The sequence below is a fragment of the Corella eumyota genome, chromosome 2, assembly GCF_963082875.1.
Source record: "Corella eumyota chromosome 2, kaCorEumy4.1, whole genome shotgun sequence".
Lineage (NCBI taxonomy): Eukaryota > Metazoa > Chordata > Ascidiacea > Phlebobranchia > Corellidae > Corella > Corella eumyota.
The window spans coordinates 14,029,014-14,048,054 of NC_137491.1; the positions used below are offsets into that span (position 1 = coordinate 14,029,014).

Sequence of the window (19,041 nt, forward strand, 5' to 3'; positions counted from 1 at the left end):
ATAAACCTTTTTTATTTATTAAAAATACAAGACGAAGCGCACAATAGTAAAAAAAGGTAAAATTGCAACTTTGGTGCATGTATGAATCAATTACAGTAGACTAAAAAATGGATTTAATTTTATTGTTGGCTTGAAAACATATTTCATTTCTGTAAATTTAAGGAGTGTGATTAAAATTTTATACAATTTTGACTAAAGAAAATTATAGTTACCTTATTTTTCTTCTTTCCCTTTTTCTTTTTTTTCTTAAGACCAGAACATAGTTTTCCAATTGCAGCAAAAATATCTTTTTGGATCTCTGCGGTAGTTTTCATGTTAAGCGGAGGTAAGTTACCTATAACAAGCAAATGTAAGTTACCTATTACCACTTATTAAAAGTCGATGAAAACTTTTGGTCTGTTGGTCAATCTGGCTTCAAACACTGATTCAGGGTCATCCTTTCTTTAATGATAAGAAGTGCTTTGGTTTGTATGCTACCTTGTCATAATATCTCTCCTAGATAACACCTAACAATACTTTTGCAGGTAAATAGACAAACAAACAATACATCCAGATCAATAATAAAACAACAGAAACTAGGTTTACAATGATATCAATATTTTTGTATCATTGTAAAGGCGTTAAAACATTTCGCTTTACTACATGGGGAGTTACGTGTCCTAAAGTTAGTACCTATGGTAGGGTTCTCTAAGAGGTACACACTTTTGTCAAAACTTTTTAGAGTTTAAGAAAAATAATATTTAAAACCGTCAAATGTAATTTAAAACTAAGTCATAAAAAACATGAGGCCATTAAAAAAACTGTGAACATGTAGTTTTAAATTTAAACGATTTGAAAATATACAACACACCTTCTTTTCTTCTTTCTAGAGCAACCATTATTTCTCTTGCTGCCAGATTGCCGACAGGATTATCTTCAAGGTCTAGCTCACACAAGCAATTAGAATACATGATCATTCTGCAAAACATAATTTTGTTGAAAAATAAATTAAGTACCTTAGTTTTATTTGACTGTTTTTCATCATGTAATAAACTAACCTGACAATTGTTCCTATACATAGAAACAAGTTATCTTCCCTTCCTTCTCCAAAGGAATCAATCCCATTATCTGCTAAATGAAGTTTGTAAATGTATGGTCCAACTAGAGGTGGGTCCGCTTCCTTTTTCTTTTTTTTCTTGCCTACATTTAAAATAATATTTTATTTTTTCAAAATGGTTTATTTTTTTAACAATACAAGCAAATATACAAAATAAAATTTGGTAGATGTATGTATGTCCAATTTATAGGCCTTCGAAATAAAAAACAGTCATTTGTGTAGCCTGTTTATAGCACCCTTGAGTAAGGCGATATAACTGGTATAAACTTTTGCTTAGCCAACTCTTAATCAACAGCATGATTATAGGGAAATTAATATTCCAAACTCCCAAGGGCAACTCAAGACTTCAGGTCGAGAAATTAACATTTCCACATCGAGGATAAATAAAAAAGGGTGTGACCGTAGAAAAAGCATTTGACTAGTATTAATAATAGAGATTTGTCTAATATAGCAGGGGTTTGTTTTGTAACAGTTTATTTCTAATTTAAAGGCAACCTTTTTTCTTTTTCTTTTTTTTCGGTTTTCCCTCCCCACCATCAGTCTCAACTCCACTTGCATCAGTTGCCATTTGGCTGGGTAGGTTTTTATCTGATGCTAAACATTAAAAAAAAATGTATTTCAAATAAAATAATCACTAGTGATTACAAAAAAGCTTTTTTTTAATAATAATATATTGCAAATTTTAACTAATATAAAATGGAGCTTAGTGAACAATATATTTATATATGCATGTATGTCCAAGTTAAAGGCAGATAAATAACCGACAGCAAATACTAGGTAGGAGTTGCGACTATATTACTACAATTAAAATCCCGGTCGAAGAGTGGCTATTATTTTTATTATAAAGTACTTTTAGGCTTGTTATTTTAAAAAAACAAAATTAAAAAAATAAAAACCTTCCAATGCACCCTCAACTATCATTATTGCTTTTAATCTCTCTGCTTCAATTCGACGAACATTTTCATCTTCTGCTGCAATTGATACTTGCCTTAACATTTCCATAACTCCGACCGCTTCCAGCTTATTTCCATCTAGATAAAACTCTCGTATTGCACTGTTGTAAGCAACATCCCCCAAGTGGGTTCCACTAATACTGGTCAAAGCACAGTAGCATAAACTTATACTAATGATGGTCTGTGAAAAAAAATGCGGTTTGTATTAATTTTTTACTTGCTTAGTTAAAATAACCCTTTATTAAATTAAATATTTAAGGAAATGTTGTCAAAGGGGGTAGAGTTGTCATTTGGTTAAATTGACTAGTTACTATGGTCCGAATTCTTAAATTTTAAAACATATTGTTATTGTCCGTATATTTATTATTATGGTTATTGTTATTGTCATTATGGTTTAAAATCTTCAACTTGAAAAAAAAGGAAAGTAAACTTGTTTAAAAATAATATTTGTTTGTATATATAATATCTAAATACTTGTTTGTTTGTTTAAAATCAAAGATTAATATTTTGTGTTTAAATTTTAATTAATAGTTTAATATAATGTTCATGGGGGAAAAAAAGTTTAAAAAATTAATTTTGGTTTGCATTTTAAATGTATAATGGGCCTCTGTAATTATATTACATGATTAACAACAGGTCAAATGTATTGGTTTGTTAATATTATTTTAAGCCTATTTTTATTTAAAGATTTATGTTAAAAATGATCAAATGATTTTAAACCATAATTTATTTATTAAATAAATCTAATTATTTTTCTCTTACTTATCTGAATTTTGGCTGGAAATAACTTTAAATCGTGTGTATATAAAGTTTTTGAATTTTAGTATGTTGTTTATAATAATATTGTGTTACAAACCTCCTTTTTTTAATTTAGTTATCACTTACTAATTGCTTGTGTGTTTATTAAGATTTATTAATAACTCAAAAACAGATTAAGAAAATAATTTTTGTTTGTTAATTAAATTAAAATGCTTGTTTGTTCATTAGTAAATAAAGATTGATATTAGGTATATTAAAAATTAGGCCTAAAGTATGACATGACATTAGTAGTTTAAAAATATATTTAAAAAAAAATTTGTTAGTCCACGTTTATTTATTAACAATTTAATAATTTTAGGAATTTAAAATGAAGTCTTATGTATATTTTGATAAAACAACTTAAAAGTGGCTAAAATTAGTTTTTTTTTGTTAGCCTAAAGCCTATTTAAAACCTTGTTCATTTATTAAAAATTTAAGATCCAGTTTAATTGTTTAAAATATGGTCTAATGTATATGTAATACTAATAAAAAAAATATAAATTCCCAATTGTTTATTAAAATTCAATGACTAATTTAAAAAACTTTTAAATATATTTTGTTGCAAAATTGTTGTTTAACTTCAGCAAAGCAAATGGTAGAAAGGGGGCAAAAAATCTAATAACTAAAAACTTAAAATTTAATTTATATAATATTTTAATTTAATAATGTTTATCCGTTTCTTAATTTATCTATAAAAAAATATATTAAAAATAATTTAATTTTTTTAAACCATATTTTATTTATCATATAAATCTAGTTTTTTTTCTTATAAAAGTTACCGTTTGGCAACATAATATGCATGACCTAGTAGATTGAACAAACAGCACAACAAATGGGTGCAAAATATTTCCTAAGAATGTTAAAACTGCTTTTAAATGTTGTATAAAATGTAAAAAAAAAGCTTATAATCTACATATTTATAGAAAATTTGGTGACAAACCTTATTGTGTTTACATCCATGGCATAAACCAATACAACCTTCATCTCCAAACTCATTGTAGTCAAAATTAATATCTGTTAAATTGCTAACTTTAAAAGAGCGTGCTAGTCTTGTCATGGAATAATCTAGAATATCACAATCCATAAGTTCTAGAATGTGCAAAGGATATATTCCCTTTTCTATTAACAACGCCTGAATAAATATTTAACATTTTAGAAAATGTATATACAATGTTTTTATTTAATATCAACTGGGCGAGACAAAAAAAAGGTAGTAAACAAACATATCTTTATAAAAACTACAGATGCTTTACCAGAAAAGGGCTAAATTTAATCTAAGCTACTCTGGGAGTTTAAATTAAAAATTTATTTGTCATAACCCTTTTCTGTAGTGATTGATGATTCCAAAATGTTTAGAATACCGTAGATAACACAGTGTTTTACTTACTATGCTGGCAATTGTAGTATGCTTTAATTCTAGATCCCAAACATAGAGTTCATTGAGGTATAAATAATGAGCTTTTCGTATTGTATCAACAATCGGATCCAAAGTAATTTGAAATTCAGGTGGGCAACTTTCCGGAGCTGGTTCAACAACAAACTAAAAAGTGTGTTGTAGTTTATTTAGGTCTTAGGTTGCTACATCTGTCACCATTACATTTGTTAAAAACTTAAGATATTCTTATAACTGGTGACAGGATAGACACTATATTTTACTTTTATTGACTACCTCTAGTTACCAAAAGTTAGAGCTAGCAGGATAGTATAGATTAAGTTAATAGGGTTAGGGCAAAAACAAGGTAATAATTTAAATTAATAGCAATAATATTATAATTTTGTCCACAGGGACTAAAATCTCTTTGAGTAAAACACCGACCACATTGTTTATAGTATTTTCTTAGTGCAAAATATTTTTTACACATTGGATACTATGTCCAATGGGTAGATGCACCTTGCCAATCTTGTACATTTAAAGGTACCCATTAGCCATTAGTAAAATTTTTGAGGTTATGCATGTTGTCTGGTTCAAGACAAAACATAATTACACCATGGTCCTCCTAAATTCTTAATTCTCTTCTACAGTGAACGAACTGTTGTTTTTTCTAATGTACTTTACCTGTTACTGTCGGCTAAATCTAATTTTAAAAATAACTTAACGTAACTCTGACATTAATTTACTACTCAAAAACCTTTAACATAAGTTTATACAGAACAATCATTAATTTAAACAATTAAAAAAAAAACAATTTTACATAATACCTTAAAAAGAAACAATTTTATATAAAGATAGGGTTGGGGTAAGGGTATATATATTTTAAATAGGGTTGGGGTAAGGATATATATATTTAGGGTATGTATAGTGTTTGATGCTATCTACAGACTTAACTAGCAGACATGATCGCACATTGTACCTTTACAATGTGCGGTCATGTCTGCTAATTAACAACACACTATGTTGGGGGCCTGTCTGCTAATTAACAACAAACTTAGATAGGGTTGTGGTAAGGGTATATATTTAAAAAGTTATATGATGTCTGCAAAACAACCGTCGGTGTTCAGTAAAGTCGCAAACTTAAAACAATAGGTCTTCTCTGACGACTACTAATGAGCAACAAGCGTACTGCCTAATTTTAAACTTAATCCAACTTTTAACTGTTTAATTAAACCATATTACACTAAAATGGAAAGGGATCAAACCCAGCCAGAACCTCATACAGCGAACCCAGACAAGCAAAGGTTTTTGTCGGTCAACTACCAACTACTTACAGTTTTTGTGTATGTTCGAATATCGATGCCTTTCTTCAAAGCTTTTACTATCCAAGAGCATTGCACGGACTTGTTTTTGGCACACTGAACTTCATAAACTTTTAAGAATCTCGTTTGGTCAATATCAGCATTTACATCAAAAATAATTCTCTTGCGTTTGGGTCCTTTATCTTTCTTTTTTCCCATATTTTTTAAAAATGTAATATGTCAAAGTAATCACACAATTTTTTATAAATGGTCAATTTGCAATGGTGATAAAGCGTTTGTCGTATTTTTTATTATTCGCCAAATTGCAATTGTTTGTTTTTTCGAAACACGATACAGTTTTGGTTTCACTTAGCATAGCAACAAAACGCCAAAAGTGGTAATACTTTGATCTGTTTCTATTTATTACAGAAAAAATCATTTTCAGATAATAAAGCGCTAATAAAAATATGTTTTTTTGAATACCAAATAAATAAGCATAAAGCTTAAAAAAAAAGGTAGTGATAATTGCTTTAAGCCGTATAATAGGTAACAAGGGTCGACTGAAAATGAGGGAATGGAAATTGAAGGAACGGAAAATGAAGTAACGGAAAATGAAGGAACCGGAAAATGAAGGAACGGAAAATAAAGGAACCGGAAAATGAAAGAACGGAAAATGAAGGAACCGGAAAATGAAGGAACGGAAAATGAAGGAAACGGAAAATGAAGGAACCGGAAAATGAAGGAAAGCAAAAAAGGAGAGGGCGGAATCTTAAATACTAAAACGCGGAAATACCGTTGACTGTTTATTTAGGATTACTGTCTTTTATTCGAGAACTGATAAGCAATAATGAGTTAATTTTTATTACCCCAGCATACCCTAACTCTCTTCTATAAAATACCCGTTTATTTCTAAAATAATATTGACTTAAATACAAATAAACAGTCAACGGAATTTCCGCGTTTTATTTTTTTAAGATTCCGCCTCTCCTTTTTTCACTTTCCTTCAATTTCCGTTCCTTCATTTTCCGGTTCCTTCATTTTCCGTTCCTTCATTTTCCGGTTTCTTCATTTTCCGTTCCTTCATTTTCCGGTTCCTTCATTTTCCGTTTCTTCATTTTCCGGTTCCTTCATTTTCCGTTCCTTCAATTTCCGTTCCTTCATTTTCCATTCCCTCAAATTCCGCGTCCCCGGTAACAATTGCCTAAAGTTCGGGCTCAGCATTCCCGTATGTGCTGACATTTTTGAATTAAAACACTTAGAAAGTTGTGCCGAAAAAAAGCACTAAAAATTATAGCTTGATTGTTTTTAAATCAGATGTAAATTAAGTTTAAAACCCACTTTTTAAAAAACTTTTTTTACGCAACTTAACTGAACTCTAGCAGATTACGTAACAATGGTGGAAACGCTGCTTCGACGTACCCTATAGCAATGTTTTCTTTCGCGCTTTAAAGTTTTGTAATGATTTTATTTTAACAGAAGTTTAATTGTTAATGTCAAAACTAAATAGAACTTTTATTTAGATCTACGTCAATGTAGGTATTGGTTTGTTTACAACATCATTATTAATAATGATATTTGTATTTTTTTAACTTTTAACTTGTAATAATGCATTGAACAAATTTAAATATAGTAACTACATTAAAGTATTAATAAAATAATAATTTAAATAATATAACCCGCGCTATGTATGTTTGTTTACTTTAAAAGCCTTAAAAATGTTGTTGTTTATGTATAAATTACCGCCGGCAAATTTAATGCAAGTTGGGACAAATATACAAATTAAGGTTTTGCCCACTAAGGCGGGATTGAACATGGTTTTCATCAATCTCTTATATCTAACAATGGTTTTCATCAATCTAACAATAATTTTTCTTTATAAATTTTATACAAATGTCTCAATTTGTTATTTAAGTGAGTAAAACAATAAACAAATAATTTAACATTTTTACAGTTAAACTTACAGTGTACTGTAAGTTTAGCTACTTCAACTAGTATATCGGTTCTTACTTAGGTTAAATATTGTTTAACTACTTTTAAAAATGACAGAAAAACTTAAATTGTATCTGCATTTTCTGATTACGAATTACAATCACCATACATGTACGATTATAAAACATCTTGAAATTCATAATTGTTTACCCTTGCTAGCTTATATCTTATGGAAAAAAAGGAAAATAACAACAGCATTAAATCTAAGGGATTTTTTTTATATTTATGTATAATTAATTTGTTACAGTATTAAGTGTTTTATTTGTTAAAAGTTTTATGATTGTGGCTTATCAGATTTGTCTAAAGAATTTAAGGCAAGTTTTAGTTTTAAAATTTTTATTTATAAACATTAATATGCCTAAATTGAAAATCCAGTTTTTACTCAAAATAGCTTTTTATTTTTGTAAATTTTTTTTTGTTAATGTGGCTTGATGAAATTTATCTATTTTTGTCACTTGCTTTTGGTGTGCCTTGGTTTTTAAATCTTTTTTATTTGTGCTAAGTCAAATTCAGGTGAATTTTGTAATGCTGATTAAAAACTTTGGTTTAATGTAATTTAATATTTTTTAGACTTATAAACGTCTTTATATTAGTTTAACTTTTATAGAAAATTCGTACGACTTTAAAACAGCCTATGACCGCATCATAACGTATAGCTAACAAATTCGCGTACAACCCGGTAACGTCATAAAGGGTATAAGGTTCAAAAGACAGACATAAAAATATTTTTATTACAGTTTTAAACTTAGCACATTTAAAAAAAACACATTAGCTGGCCTTTTTTTTCTGTTGAGTTTCCTTTTAAATTTATATGTTTGCTTAAATATGTAGCCTACCATGCTTGTTAAAAAATTATTAATTGAAATTATTGATTTAAAAATTTGTATAGACCAAAAGTTTCATACTGTAGTAAGGAATTTTTAAATAAATTTTATTAATAGCAAATTAATTAGGATACGTGTATTTTTATATTTAAAACTTTTTTTACTGTATGTGTTCTCACAACAAAATTGAGCAACAACAATAAAGTTGTATTTGCTATTCTAAGGTTTGTAAAAAAAATTAATGTCACATTAAGTTATTAGGAATATTTTTTTAAACAATATCTAAAAGAAAGATTAACATATATTTTTTTATGGCAATATATTTATAAAAATATTATAATAACAGTCCAAAAAATTATATTGTTATTTGGGCAATATTGCTGTTAACAAAGTATTGGTAATGCACTACAAGCTTTTCTACTATACACCAATGTACTTGCTAGTGCAACAGTAATGTAATCTGTTCCTCGATTGCTACTTGATAAATTTTAAAAATGCTTACGCAAACATATGTAATGTATGACGCTGCAGAAGCCTGCTTGAAATAACCATGTGTAAAATCAGTTACGAAGTAATATTACATTAACTCGTAGGATACTAAGAAACATATGGGCGTTTTCTGTAATATTTATGTTTCTAAGAATTAGTACCCCACTTTGCATCATATACTGTAGTGTAATTTCGACAATATTATGTGAAGAAATATAAGAGTGTAAAGTTTACGCCAGCCTTGCGTTTAGAAATCATTGTGGTTTTATATATGGCAATCTAGAAAAATTTTAGTTTGGTGAAGTTAATTACAAAATAAGCACATTTTAGAAAGTTTATTTTTTGCAATATTGGTTTGGTATTGACATTAAATGTGAAACAGCCATTGGCTCATTTCCGGTGTAAAGCAAGCCAGAACTTTAATGAGTCTGCATTTTGTTTTTTAGAATTTTACCAAGTGTTTTAATATTTCTAATACAAAAAGAAAATACGAATATGACCGATTTAGCTCAAACAGGTGCGTTTAAAAACAAAATGCTGATATTTTACTGCCAAAAAGCTATTAACTGGGTTCAATTTGCTAGGTACCTTTGTCTTGAAATCTGGGTTTGCAAAAATGGTCAAAGGCGGATTGATAATGGACGTTATTAATGTGGAACAAGCAAAAATCGCCGAAGAAGCTGGGGTAAATATTAAAATTTTACAACATGTCCTTGTAACATTAATAGGGATAATAATGTTATTTTTAATGTTGAATATATTGTGTGTGTATATTTTCTTATAAAGTAATAGGTTTTATATTTTTATTGGGAAATGGTAGGGTCGCCTAAAAAAGAGGGAATGGAAATTGAACAAAAATAACGAAACCGGAAAATGAAAGATTTTTTTCGCTTTTTTATTTTCCGGTTTCCTTATTTTCCATTCCTTCATTTTTAATTCTCTCCAATTCCGCGTCCCCGAAATGGTATGCTGATGTGACGTGTTTTGAGCTATCCGTAAACTCCAGTCTAAGGCTTAAACATAAAACTTATATTTGCTTGTAGTTCAAAACTATATGACCGATATACCATATCAGCAGGCTTGTGTATATTATCGTTTTTTTAGGCGTGTGCGGTAATGGCGCTTGAGCGTGTACCAGCGGATATCCGAAACTTTGGTGGAGTAGCGAGAATGAGCGATCCAAAGGTTAATAAATTCTTTAAAGGTTAATTTAAATTGTTTCAACTTCAAAATCGCACAACTCATACATTTATTATTTCATAAACAAAAGTAAATTGTTTACTTTTATTTATAACAGCATATTTACCTTCTTAAATGGTAATATTTTTTATGGTATATTATACAAGATGATAAAGGAGATTATGGAGGCAGTGAGCATTCCTGTTATGGCAAAGGTTCGGGTCGGTCACTTTGCTGAAGCTCAAATACTGCAATCAATCGGGGTTGACATGATAGACGAATCAGAAGGTATATTCGTAACTATATAATATACAATTATTTTTATTACGTAATAAAGTCACATTATTGGATTTTTACCTCATATAATTAACTTCGAATAATAAGGTTCTCGACAAGGTGATATCAAAATAAATTGATAAGGTTTGAAGCCTTCTTTGTTGGGCTTTGAGCGTTTACTACGTTGTATAATCTAAATATTTTTTTAAAAAACAAACGACATATTTTTGACAGTATTAACTATGGCGGATGAAGAGAATCATATTTGCTACCAGCACTTTAAAACTCCATTTGTTTGCGGCGCTAGAGATTTGGGAGAAGCGTTAAGGAGAATATCGGGCGGCGCAGCAATGATTAGAACCAAAGTACTAACATAAATATTTTTAATAATTTATTTAAAAAAACAAACTGCACTAAAAACTAAATTGGGCAATAATTTAAAAAATAAGGTATGCTGCTGTGGAGGATTTAATTAGCTTTTAAGTTATAATTTTATAATGATACTATTTTTTAATTGTTAAATTTAGTGACCTCAAAAATAAAGTATAGTTGATCAAAGTTTACAACTTTTCTTCTTCTAAATTTAGGGTGAGGCTGGTACTGGCAATGTAGTGGAAGCTGTTAGGCACGCGCGCGCCATCAACCGGCAAATAAAACAAGCTCAAGGCATGGACGACCAAGAACTATATACCTATGCCAGAGAGATAAGGGTTATTTCTGTTTGCTTAAAAACTGGCCAAAATTTTTTATTTGTTAAAATATTTAAAAAACTTTGCATAAATGTTTTTTTTTTAATTTTTATATTGTATCGATTTAGGCTCCTATTGATCTTTTAATGAAAGTTGTTAAATTGGGACGTCTTCCGGTTGTGAATTTTGCTGCCGGGGGTTTAGGTAAATTAAATTCAAATTTTAAAAAGTTAATTGCCATATCTAGTAATCTTAAAACCAGAATGCAAAAATGTATGTGGAGTGCAGTTTATTATAAACATGCTTGTAAAACAATAAAAGAGACATACCCACTGTTAATAAAACTGTATTAACTTTTACACAATTATATTGAATATTTGTAGTTTATCTTTACAAAAATAGCTGCATTTATTAACCAAAAAAACTGGGTTGTTTGGTAATCGATATAGATAGGTGTTTACACTAAATAGAACAACATCCTTTTTTATTTGTAAGCAACACCTGCTGATGTTTCTCTGCTGATGCAACTTGGCGTTGACGGCGTTTTTGTTGGATCAGGAATTTTTAAAAGTAATAACCCGGCAAAACGAGCAAAGGCAATGGCAATGGCGGTGACCCATTACAAGAATTTTAAAATGTTGGCCGAGATCAGCGAAGATTTGGGCGAACCAATGGTAAGTGCAATACTTTAAATATTAGGTAACTAAACAACCATAAATAGCTAAAGAAGCTGTTACACTATTATTTAAAAAACATATGTATATTGTCAACTATTATTTTTTTTTATAAAACAAATATATTATTAAAAAGCTTTTAAATTTGTAAGAATGCTTTCTATTTATTAAATAACATATAATTAGGATGTATAAATTATCCACTAACTAACTTTATAACTAACAGGTTGGAATTAATTGCGATAATTTAAAGGAAAAATGGGCGACTAAGGAGGCCAAAAAAGATTAGAGAGTTAGTGATTTGCAGAATAACATTTTTTGTAACTTGTAACTTGAAAATATTTTATGTACAGAATTAAACTTTAACAATTGTGTGGATAAAATAAATAGATTCAAATTATATTAAATGCAAATCAAATGTTACATTTCTGTATTTGCAAAATAAAATGAAAGATATTACGAAAGCTATTCGGTTAGAAATTGATGTGTAACAAATTAAGAATTAGTCATTCTTTACAAGTATAAAACTCGATCTATCCTGCTACTTTTCCCAAGCTTATTGCAGTATTGGGTCTTATTTGTTAGAGCGGGACAGAGGGTTATCTCGAGATCCAAGAATAGGATCGTAGAGTCAAAGAATTATAAAACTTAGAAATATCCATTTGTGCATATTGCACTGATAATATCAGGCATGTAAAAAATTTTTATTTTTTGTGCAACAGATATGCCTGTTGGTTACAATTAAAAGAATGCAATTATAACGAAAAAGAAAAACATTAGTAAAGTAAAAAAAAAATATTGCTAATGTCTTCTTTTCTAGCCCGCTTCTAGCTTATTTTAGAAAAATTTGCATAAAGTTACTTTAATTTTATATATAAAAAGTTTTCAATTTCGAATTATTATTACTTTGCAAACAAGTTTTAACATATTTTTAATCCCCATTTTGTTTAGTAAAAGTATATCGAAACATTTTAACTAAAACTTGTTTATTGAATTCGCTATGTATATTTGAAAACTATTTTCACATCGGAACTAGTTTGATATTGACTTACATTTTTAAACTACTAATTTACGCTATGTATTGAGTGCAAATGTTCGTTTTAAAAACAAAAAAGGCAATTTTGTTCTACTTAACGAAAGCCACTACATAAACATGGATTTAAACTTAACGTAAGTTAAGTGTTTATTTTTGAAAGAAATTATACCCAGGATTTATATTCTTGTAACAACCAACTATTCAAAAACTGTAAATCAATAAATTCGCTACTTGCTTTGTTCTTGTTGTTCGACTTCATCTTTTAATTTCGTTATCGACTTCATATTTTAATTTCGTATATAATTGGTACTTGTATTGCAAAACTTAAAACTCAACCTCTTATTTAGCTAAATAATTTTTTGCCGATATCCTAGACATCACATTAGACATTGTCTCTTTACCAAAATATTTTTTTACTACCTAACAGACTTGCACAATTAAAAGTGTACAAAATATCACGAGAAACTTTTCGACAAAGATTTCCCCAAATTTAGTAATTTTCAGACAAACTTTTGCCATTGTTACGTCACTTTGTATTTTTTACGGTTAAGACATTTTGCTTATTGCACGTTAGTCTTCCGTGATCGTAATTTTTTTTAATACCTAGTTAATATTAAACAAGATAAGATAAGCTTTAACTTAAAAGAAGGTTACATATAGATCTATATTGCTTAACTTTCGTTTAAAATAAATAAAGACCGAAAAGTACCGTAGAGATTAGGAAAGCAATCACTCGTTTTAAACTGTCATCCTCTCTTTTTCGCCTCTGCTTTAATCGCGGTTGCTAGTTTTTAGTTGGACTAAACACAGAGTCACTTTGTCTAAAGATTATTTTAATTTTCCCGGCTGTAAGATTTATGCATAGGTGAACAAAGTTAACCGAAAAAGTAAATTCGTTAAATGGTAGCTCGTTAAACAAAACATTAACTTCGCCAACGCTGATTAGTTTAACTAAACAGAATGTAACACAAGTTTTAATATCTGTTAACGTTAAAATTATTAAAAAAAAGTTTTATAAAAACAATAGTTAATATCTTTGTTGATATGTTAACTAAACGAACGCAGTTCTGAGTTTAAAAAAAGTTTCTAACGCCTGCTCAATACCCAGACAACGCCGGCTAGATGGCATTTACATATACCGTTAAAAAAAAAAAAACTAAAACGTCTAAACCTGATAAACGTCGACATTGAAAATTCCTATTCTTAACAGACTTATATTAACGAAAGTAAAATTTGACAAATGTTAACAGGTCCAATAAAGAGTTTTAAAGTTAACCTTAAAGTTAAGTTTTATTAGGCAATGTGTTTAGAAAGTCAGATTATTTTTTTGTCAAAGTGTTTTTGTTTCGGAATTGCATGCTAAATATTGTGGCCTATTAGTGCCACTACAATTTTACCCATAGTTTTGGATGAAGTTGTAAACCCAAATGCAAATAAAAACTAATTTGCGAACGCAAAGTCAAACGCAATTGCAAACGTAAACTCAAAGTCAAACGCAATTGCAAACATAAACGTAAAGTCAAACGCAATTGCAAACGTAAACCCAAAGTCAAACGCAGTTGCAAACGTAAACGCAAAGTTAAACGCAATTGCAAACGTAAAGTCAAACGCAATTGCAAACGTAAACGCAAAGTCAAACGCAATTGCAAACGTAAACTTAAAGTCAAACGCAATTGCAAACGTAAACGCAAAGTCAAACGCAATTGCAAACGTAAACGCAAAGTTAAACGCAATTGCAAACGTAAACCTAAAGTCAAACGCAATTGCAAACGTAAACGCAAAGTCAAACGCAATTGCAAACGTAAACCCAAAATCAAACGCAATTGCAAACGTAAACCCAAAGTCAAACGCAATTGCAAACGTAAACCCGAAGTCAAACGCAATTGCAAACGTAAACGCAACGTCAGCCTTGCCGAATACCACCTAAATTTGTATATCTTGTGTGGTGCAAGACGTTTAGCTTTTTTTTTATTACAGTTTTTATTAAAATAAGATTGTTTTTTCCATTACATTTGAACGCATGTTAATTTAATAAAGTATTTTTAAAATCATTAAAAATGTTTCTATTTGATTTTGTAATTTACTTAAGTAAAGATTAAGTATTAGTTTAGTCAATATACTAAAAAATAAAAAATTAAGAGCTGTTAATAAAGACAGGAAATATAAAAAATTCAAAATCACATAAAAAAGCCAGCACATATAAAATTAATATCAGTAAATGGCAAAAATGTTATATGCTCAAAAAAATAATTATTCCGCAAAACGAACATGAAATATTTATTTATAATATGTAACAGCAACTGTGCAGTTGTTCGTATATTTATTTCAATGAGTTTTTTTTACAAAAAAAAGGTATAAATAAAAAAGAGTCAAGCATAGAAAATTTAGAAAAAGGAGTTAAAAAAGACATTCAGATGTAAGAGGTTCAGTTAAAGGGTTAAGATAAATGGGTTTAAATAAAATGGATTAGAAGTAGGTGTTTTAGAAAAAAAGATTTAAAAAGGGTTTCAAATAAAAGAATTTATATTTAGAGGATTCAGTTGAATGAACTCATTTTATTAGAACCCCAGCATCTAAACCTCTTTATCTGAGCCCTTACATTTGAACCCTAATTATTTAAACATTTTTAAACCCTTTTATTGAAACCGTTTACACTTAAACCCCTTTTATTTAAACTTCTTTATTTGAACCTCTTTTTACTGAACCCCTTAAATCTTAACAGTTTTATTGGAACCCATTTTACTACACTCTTTAAATTTAACTTTTTTATCTGAACATTTTTATCTAAACTTTACACTTGGACTCTTTGCAACTAAATCCCTTATACCTAAACCCCATACACTTAAACTCTTTTTATTTAAATCTTTTACAACTGAACCCTCTTACATGTGAACCCTTCACACTTGAACTTCTTTTATTTAAACTTCTATTCATCTGAATCTATAAAATCTGAACCTCTTTTCTTTAACTCCTTTCTACTGGACTCCCTTTTATTTAAACCTTTTTATTTTTTTTTCATTTATCCGAACCTTGCGTTTACATATTCCGTTGTTTTGTATTATTGCTGGTTCTAGTGACTAAGCTTATCCTAACTGATAAAATATTTTTCATTTTGGTGATAATTTATTCCAAATTTTCTTTTACTATTTGTTCACTATAATTAGCATGTTTTGGATTTTGTATCTTCTTTTCAAAAATCTTTTTTATGTTTTCTACCAAACTTCTTGCCTATCGTTTTTTTTTTTATTAATTACTGTATTATAAAATATTTTTATTTTTTTTATGATAAGTAGCAACCGTTCAGTTGTAAAAAAAAACGTTCGGCAGGTTATAACTCTACAACATATAAAAGTTCAATTGCAAATGCCTAAAAACAATAAATGGATATAAGAATAATCATTATCAAGGCACTGAGTTTAAAAATGGCTGTATTAGACTAAATTTTACATTTTTATATAACCTTGAATAAAAAAAATGTTTTTAAGTTAGACCATTACACCGTTGATACTACACTTTTTTTTAAAAGATGTTATAATTAAAAATTACCAAAAAGAAATCAACAGTGTAGAATAAGTAATATTTGAACAATTATTTTTTTTAACGATTTTATAAAAGCTGGGTGAAAATTTAAAATTCGTTTGTACAAAAGTTACATCTAATATAAATATTTAACATTTTAATCAACTGTATTTTATATTTTAAATTACATAATAAAAATTAAGAGTTCAGTTGAAAGAGTTTTAAATTAATAAAGTTTAAATGTAAAAAGGGGGTCAGATGTAAGGGGTTAGTTGTAAAGGTTCAAGTGTAAAGGGGTCAGGCAAAGGTGTTTAGATCAAAAAGTTCAGATAAAAAGATTTAAATAATAGGGTTTAGTTGTAAAAGTTTTGCTAAAAAGGAGTTTAAATAAAGGTTCAGATTTAGGAGATTTAGTAAAATAAACCCTTTTATTTGAACCCCAATATTTAAATTCATTAATTTGACCCCTTATATTTGAACCCTTTTTATTTATACCTTTTTAGTTTAAACCCCTTTAATTGCAATTTTTACTCTTTAATCTCTTTTATTTTAACTATTTTTTAAACCTTACGTTACCGAACCCTACACATCTAAACCCTTTCATATAAATCCTTTTTACCTAATCCCTACATTTGAACCTTTTTATTTAAACCCATCTATTTGTATCTCACCTGCCACCCGAAGTCCGTGCACAGCTGACACAAGATGTAACTTCAACCGCTGAAGATTTTTAAGCATTACCTGAAAAATTAGACGAAATTCTCACGGCCAGAAAATTTGCAATTACCGATATCGTTTACAAACAACTAGAAAAACAACTGACTTTTAAATATGGCGTCTGTTTTTACCACGCTAAATTCGAAAAAAACGCCAAAAAGTGTCGTAGTCCATGCTCGTTTTCAAATTCGGAAAACTTCCAAGCCGGTTGTCATTAACTTCATTGGCGACCGGCGATGGCAATCTTTTTTTCTTCACAGACCGCACCGCCGGCCATAGGTTTCTCGTCGACACCGGGGCCCAGGTTAGCGTTTTGCCGGCTACCGCCAAAGAACGTCGCTATCTTAAAAAAGGACAATCGCATTGCTGCTAATGGTAGCGCTATCTCAACTTTCGGCACTCGAAATGTTCCTCTCAAAATATAAGATAGGCAATATACCAGGAAATTTACTCTTGCCAATATAAATAGGGCAATCATAGGCGGCAATTTTCTTCGTGCAAAGAGATTGCTCGTCGATGTGAACGGACAAAGGCTTATAGAAACTGACACATACAAGTTGTTCCCAACTCACAGGCATGGTGGAACGCCTCTCGGTCTTCATTTTATTGCCGAAAATGAATTTGCTAAAATTTTAAAATAATTTCCCGATTTAATTACTCCAACTTTTGATAGCCCTAAAACAACGCATGGTGTAGACTGTAGAGCATCATATTCTGACTGAAGAATCTCCAATTCACGCTCGGACACGCCGATTGCCCCCGACAAATTAGCAACCAAATTTCTCAGGATGCCTTTTGGTTTAAAAAATGCCGCTTAAGCCTTTCAGCGCTTGATGGACACTGTTTGTCGTGGGTTTCCCTTGTGTTCCATAAACCAGCTCAGCTGAGGAGGTTTTAAGGTCTTCCTTTGGAGCTGTGCGAATCCCGAGCATGAACCAGGGTAACTCATTGATCCAATTAGGTCCTTGAAGGCGAGATTTAAGAGCTGCTTTCAAAGTCGGTGAAAACGTTTTTCTTATTCGCCGTGACACTTCAACGACCTTACCCACTTCAACGACCTTACGAAGGACCTTACGAAGTTTTAGACCCAGGGGATAAAACATTCAAAATACAAATGGGCAATCACAGTCAAGTCATCTCCGTTGACCGTCTTAAACCCGCCCACTTGGATATTAACCAACCTGTCACGTTGGCGCAACCATGTCCCCGCGGTCAACAGTCAAAACAAGTTTAAGTGTTGGGTCAGGCCACAACCTAGATTGCCCTACAACCAAACAAGCTATCAGACCCGTCCGGGAAGACGAATTAGAGTACCCTCACGTTTTCTTTAGCCTCTTCCTAGTCTGGGGGAGTAGTGTGGCGTCGTAGACCGGAAGAGTCACCTTTTTATATGACATTTTTCGGTTACTATTGTTACTCATTTTCCAACTTGTTTAACTCGTAAATTTTTAACTCGTAAATTAAGTGAACTCGTAAATTTTTTGTTTTATTTTTATTAAATCAATTTACATTCGTTATATATGAAAAATATAAATAATTTTCCACCCCAGGGGTTTATTTTACTAAACCTCCTTCACTTGAACTCTTTTTATTTAAAACCATTTTAACTAAACTGCTTACATCTGAACTTTTTTATTTAAACTTTTTTATATGATCCCATTATACTTCTTTATATGATCCCATTATACTTCTTTATATGATCCCTTTTATTAATACTCTGTTATCTGAACTGAACATCTTACATCTGAACCCCTATCGTTAACCCACTTCATCTGAACTTTTTATTCTTGAATTTATTTTATTTAAACTCTTTTTACTGACCCCCTACATCCAAACTCTTTTTATTTAAACCCCTTTGCTTAAACTATTTTAAATAAACTCCTTTATTTAAACCTCTTTTAATTAATCCCTTACAACTGAAACCCTTATATCTAAACTCTTTACTCTTCAACTTTTTAATGGTTCAGATGTAGGGGGTTTAGTAAAAATTGGTTTAAATAAAATGATTTAGATGTAAGAGGTTCAGTAAAAATTGGTACAAAAAAAAGGTATAAATATAAAAAACGAGTTGAAAAGGACGTTTAGATGTAAGAGATTCAGTTAAAGGGTTAAGATAAATGGGTTTAAAT

General features: G+C 29.7%; 2 protein-coding genes across 3 annotated transcripts; one reads left to right on the forward strand and one right to left on the reverse strand.

Moving 5' to 3' along the window:
- Positions 1-2: 2 nt before the first annotated feature.
- On the reverse strand, positions 3-5,876 carry LOC145741314 (uncharacterized). Of its 2 annotated transcripts, XM_082558882.1 has the most exons (9): positions 5,554-5,876; positions 4,235-4,387; positions 3,788-3,979; positions 1,993-2,230; positions 1,592-1,690; positions 1,038-1,179; positions 851-957; positions 213-334; positions 3-149 (listed from the first exon to the last, which is right to left on the reverse strand). In XM_082558882.1, exons 1-9 carry the CDS (start codon positions 5,737-5,739, stop codon positions 144-146), a joined length of 1,245 nt encoding a protein of 414 aa, XP_082415008.1. In that variant the 5' UTR covers positions 5,740-5,876; the 3' UTR covers positions 3-143. The 2 variants fall into 2 exon arrangements, with proteins under 2 accessions (XP_082415008.1, XP_082415009.1); XM_082558883.1 differs by lacking the exons at positions 3-149; positions 213-334 and adding an exon at positions 444-506.
- A 3,396-nt stretch (positions 5,877-9,272) lies between these two features.
- On the forward strand, positions 9,273-12,071 carry LOC145742913 (pyridoxal 5'-phosphate synthase subunit SNZERR-like). The gene is made up of 9 exons (XM_082560756.1): positions 9,273-9,339; positions 9,407-9,507; positions 9,927-10,007; positions 10,169-10,289; positions 10,512-10,642; positions 10,865-10,987; positions 11,095-11,170; positions 11,462-11,640; positions 11,867-12,071. The coding sequence occupies exons 1-9, from the start codon at positions 9,318-9,320 to the stop codon at positions 11,927-11,929; spliced, it is 897 nt and encodes a 298-aa protein (XP_082416882.1). The 5' UTR covers positions 9,273-9,317; the 3' UTR covers positions 11,930-12,071.
- The last annotated feature ends 6,970 nt before the right edge of the window (positions 12,072-19,041 follow it).

Excerpts from the sequence above, each read along its gene's own strand:
- LOC145741314 (XM_082558882.1), bottom strand. The coding sequence starts at position 5,739 with ATGGGAAAAAAGAAAGATAAAGGACCCAAACGCAAGAGAATTATTTTT. Across the intron at positions 2,231-3,787 it reads ATGGATGTAAACACAATAAG|ACCATCATTAGTATAAGTTT; the intron begins GTTTGTCACCAA and ends TTTTTTTCACAG. Across the intron at positions 1,180-1,591 it reads AAAAAAGAAAAAGAAAAAAG|GCAAGAAAAAAAAGAAAAAG; the intron begins GTTGCCTTTAAA and ends TTTTAAATGTAG.
- LOC145742913 (XM_082560756.1), top strand. The coding sequence starts at position 9,318 with ATGACCGATTTAGCTCAAACAG. Across the intron at positions 10,290-10,511 it reads CATGATAGACGAATCAGAAG|TATTAACTATGGCGGATGAA; the intron begins GTATATTCGTAA and ends TATTTTTGACAG. Across the intron at positions 11,641-11,866 it reads AAGATTTGGGCGAACCAATG|GTTGGAATTAATTGCGATAA; the intron begins GTAAGTGCAATA and ends TATAACTAACAG.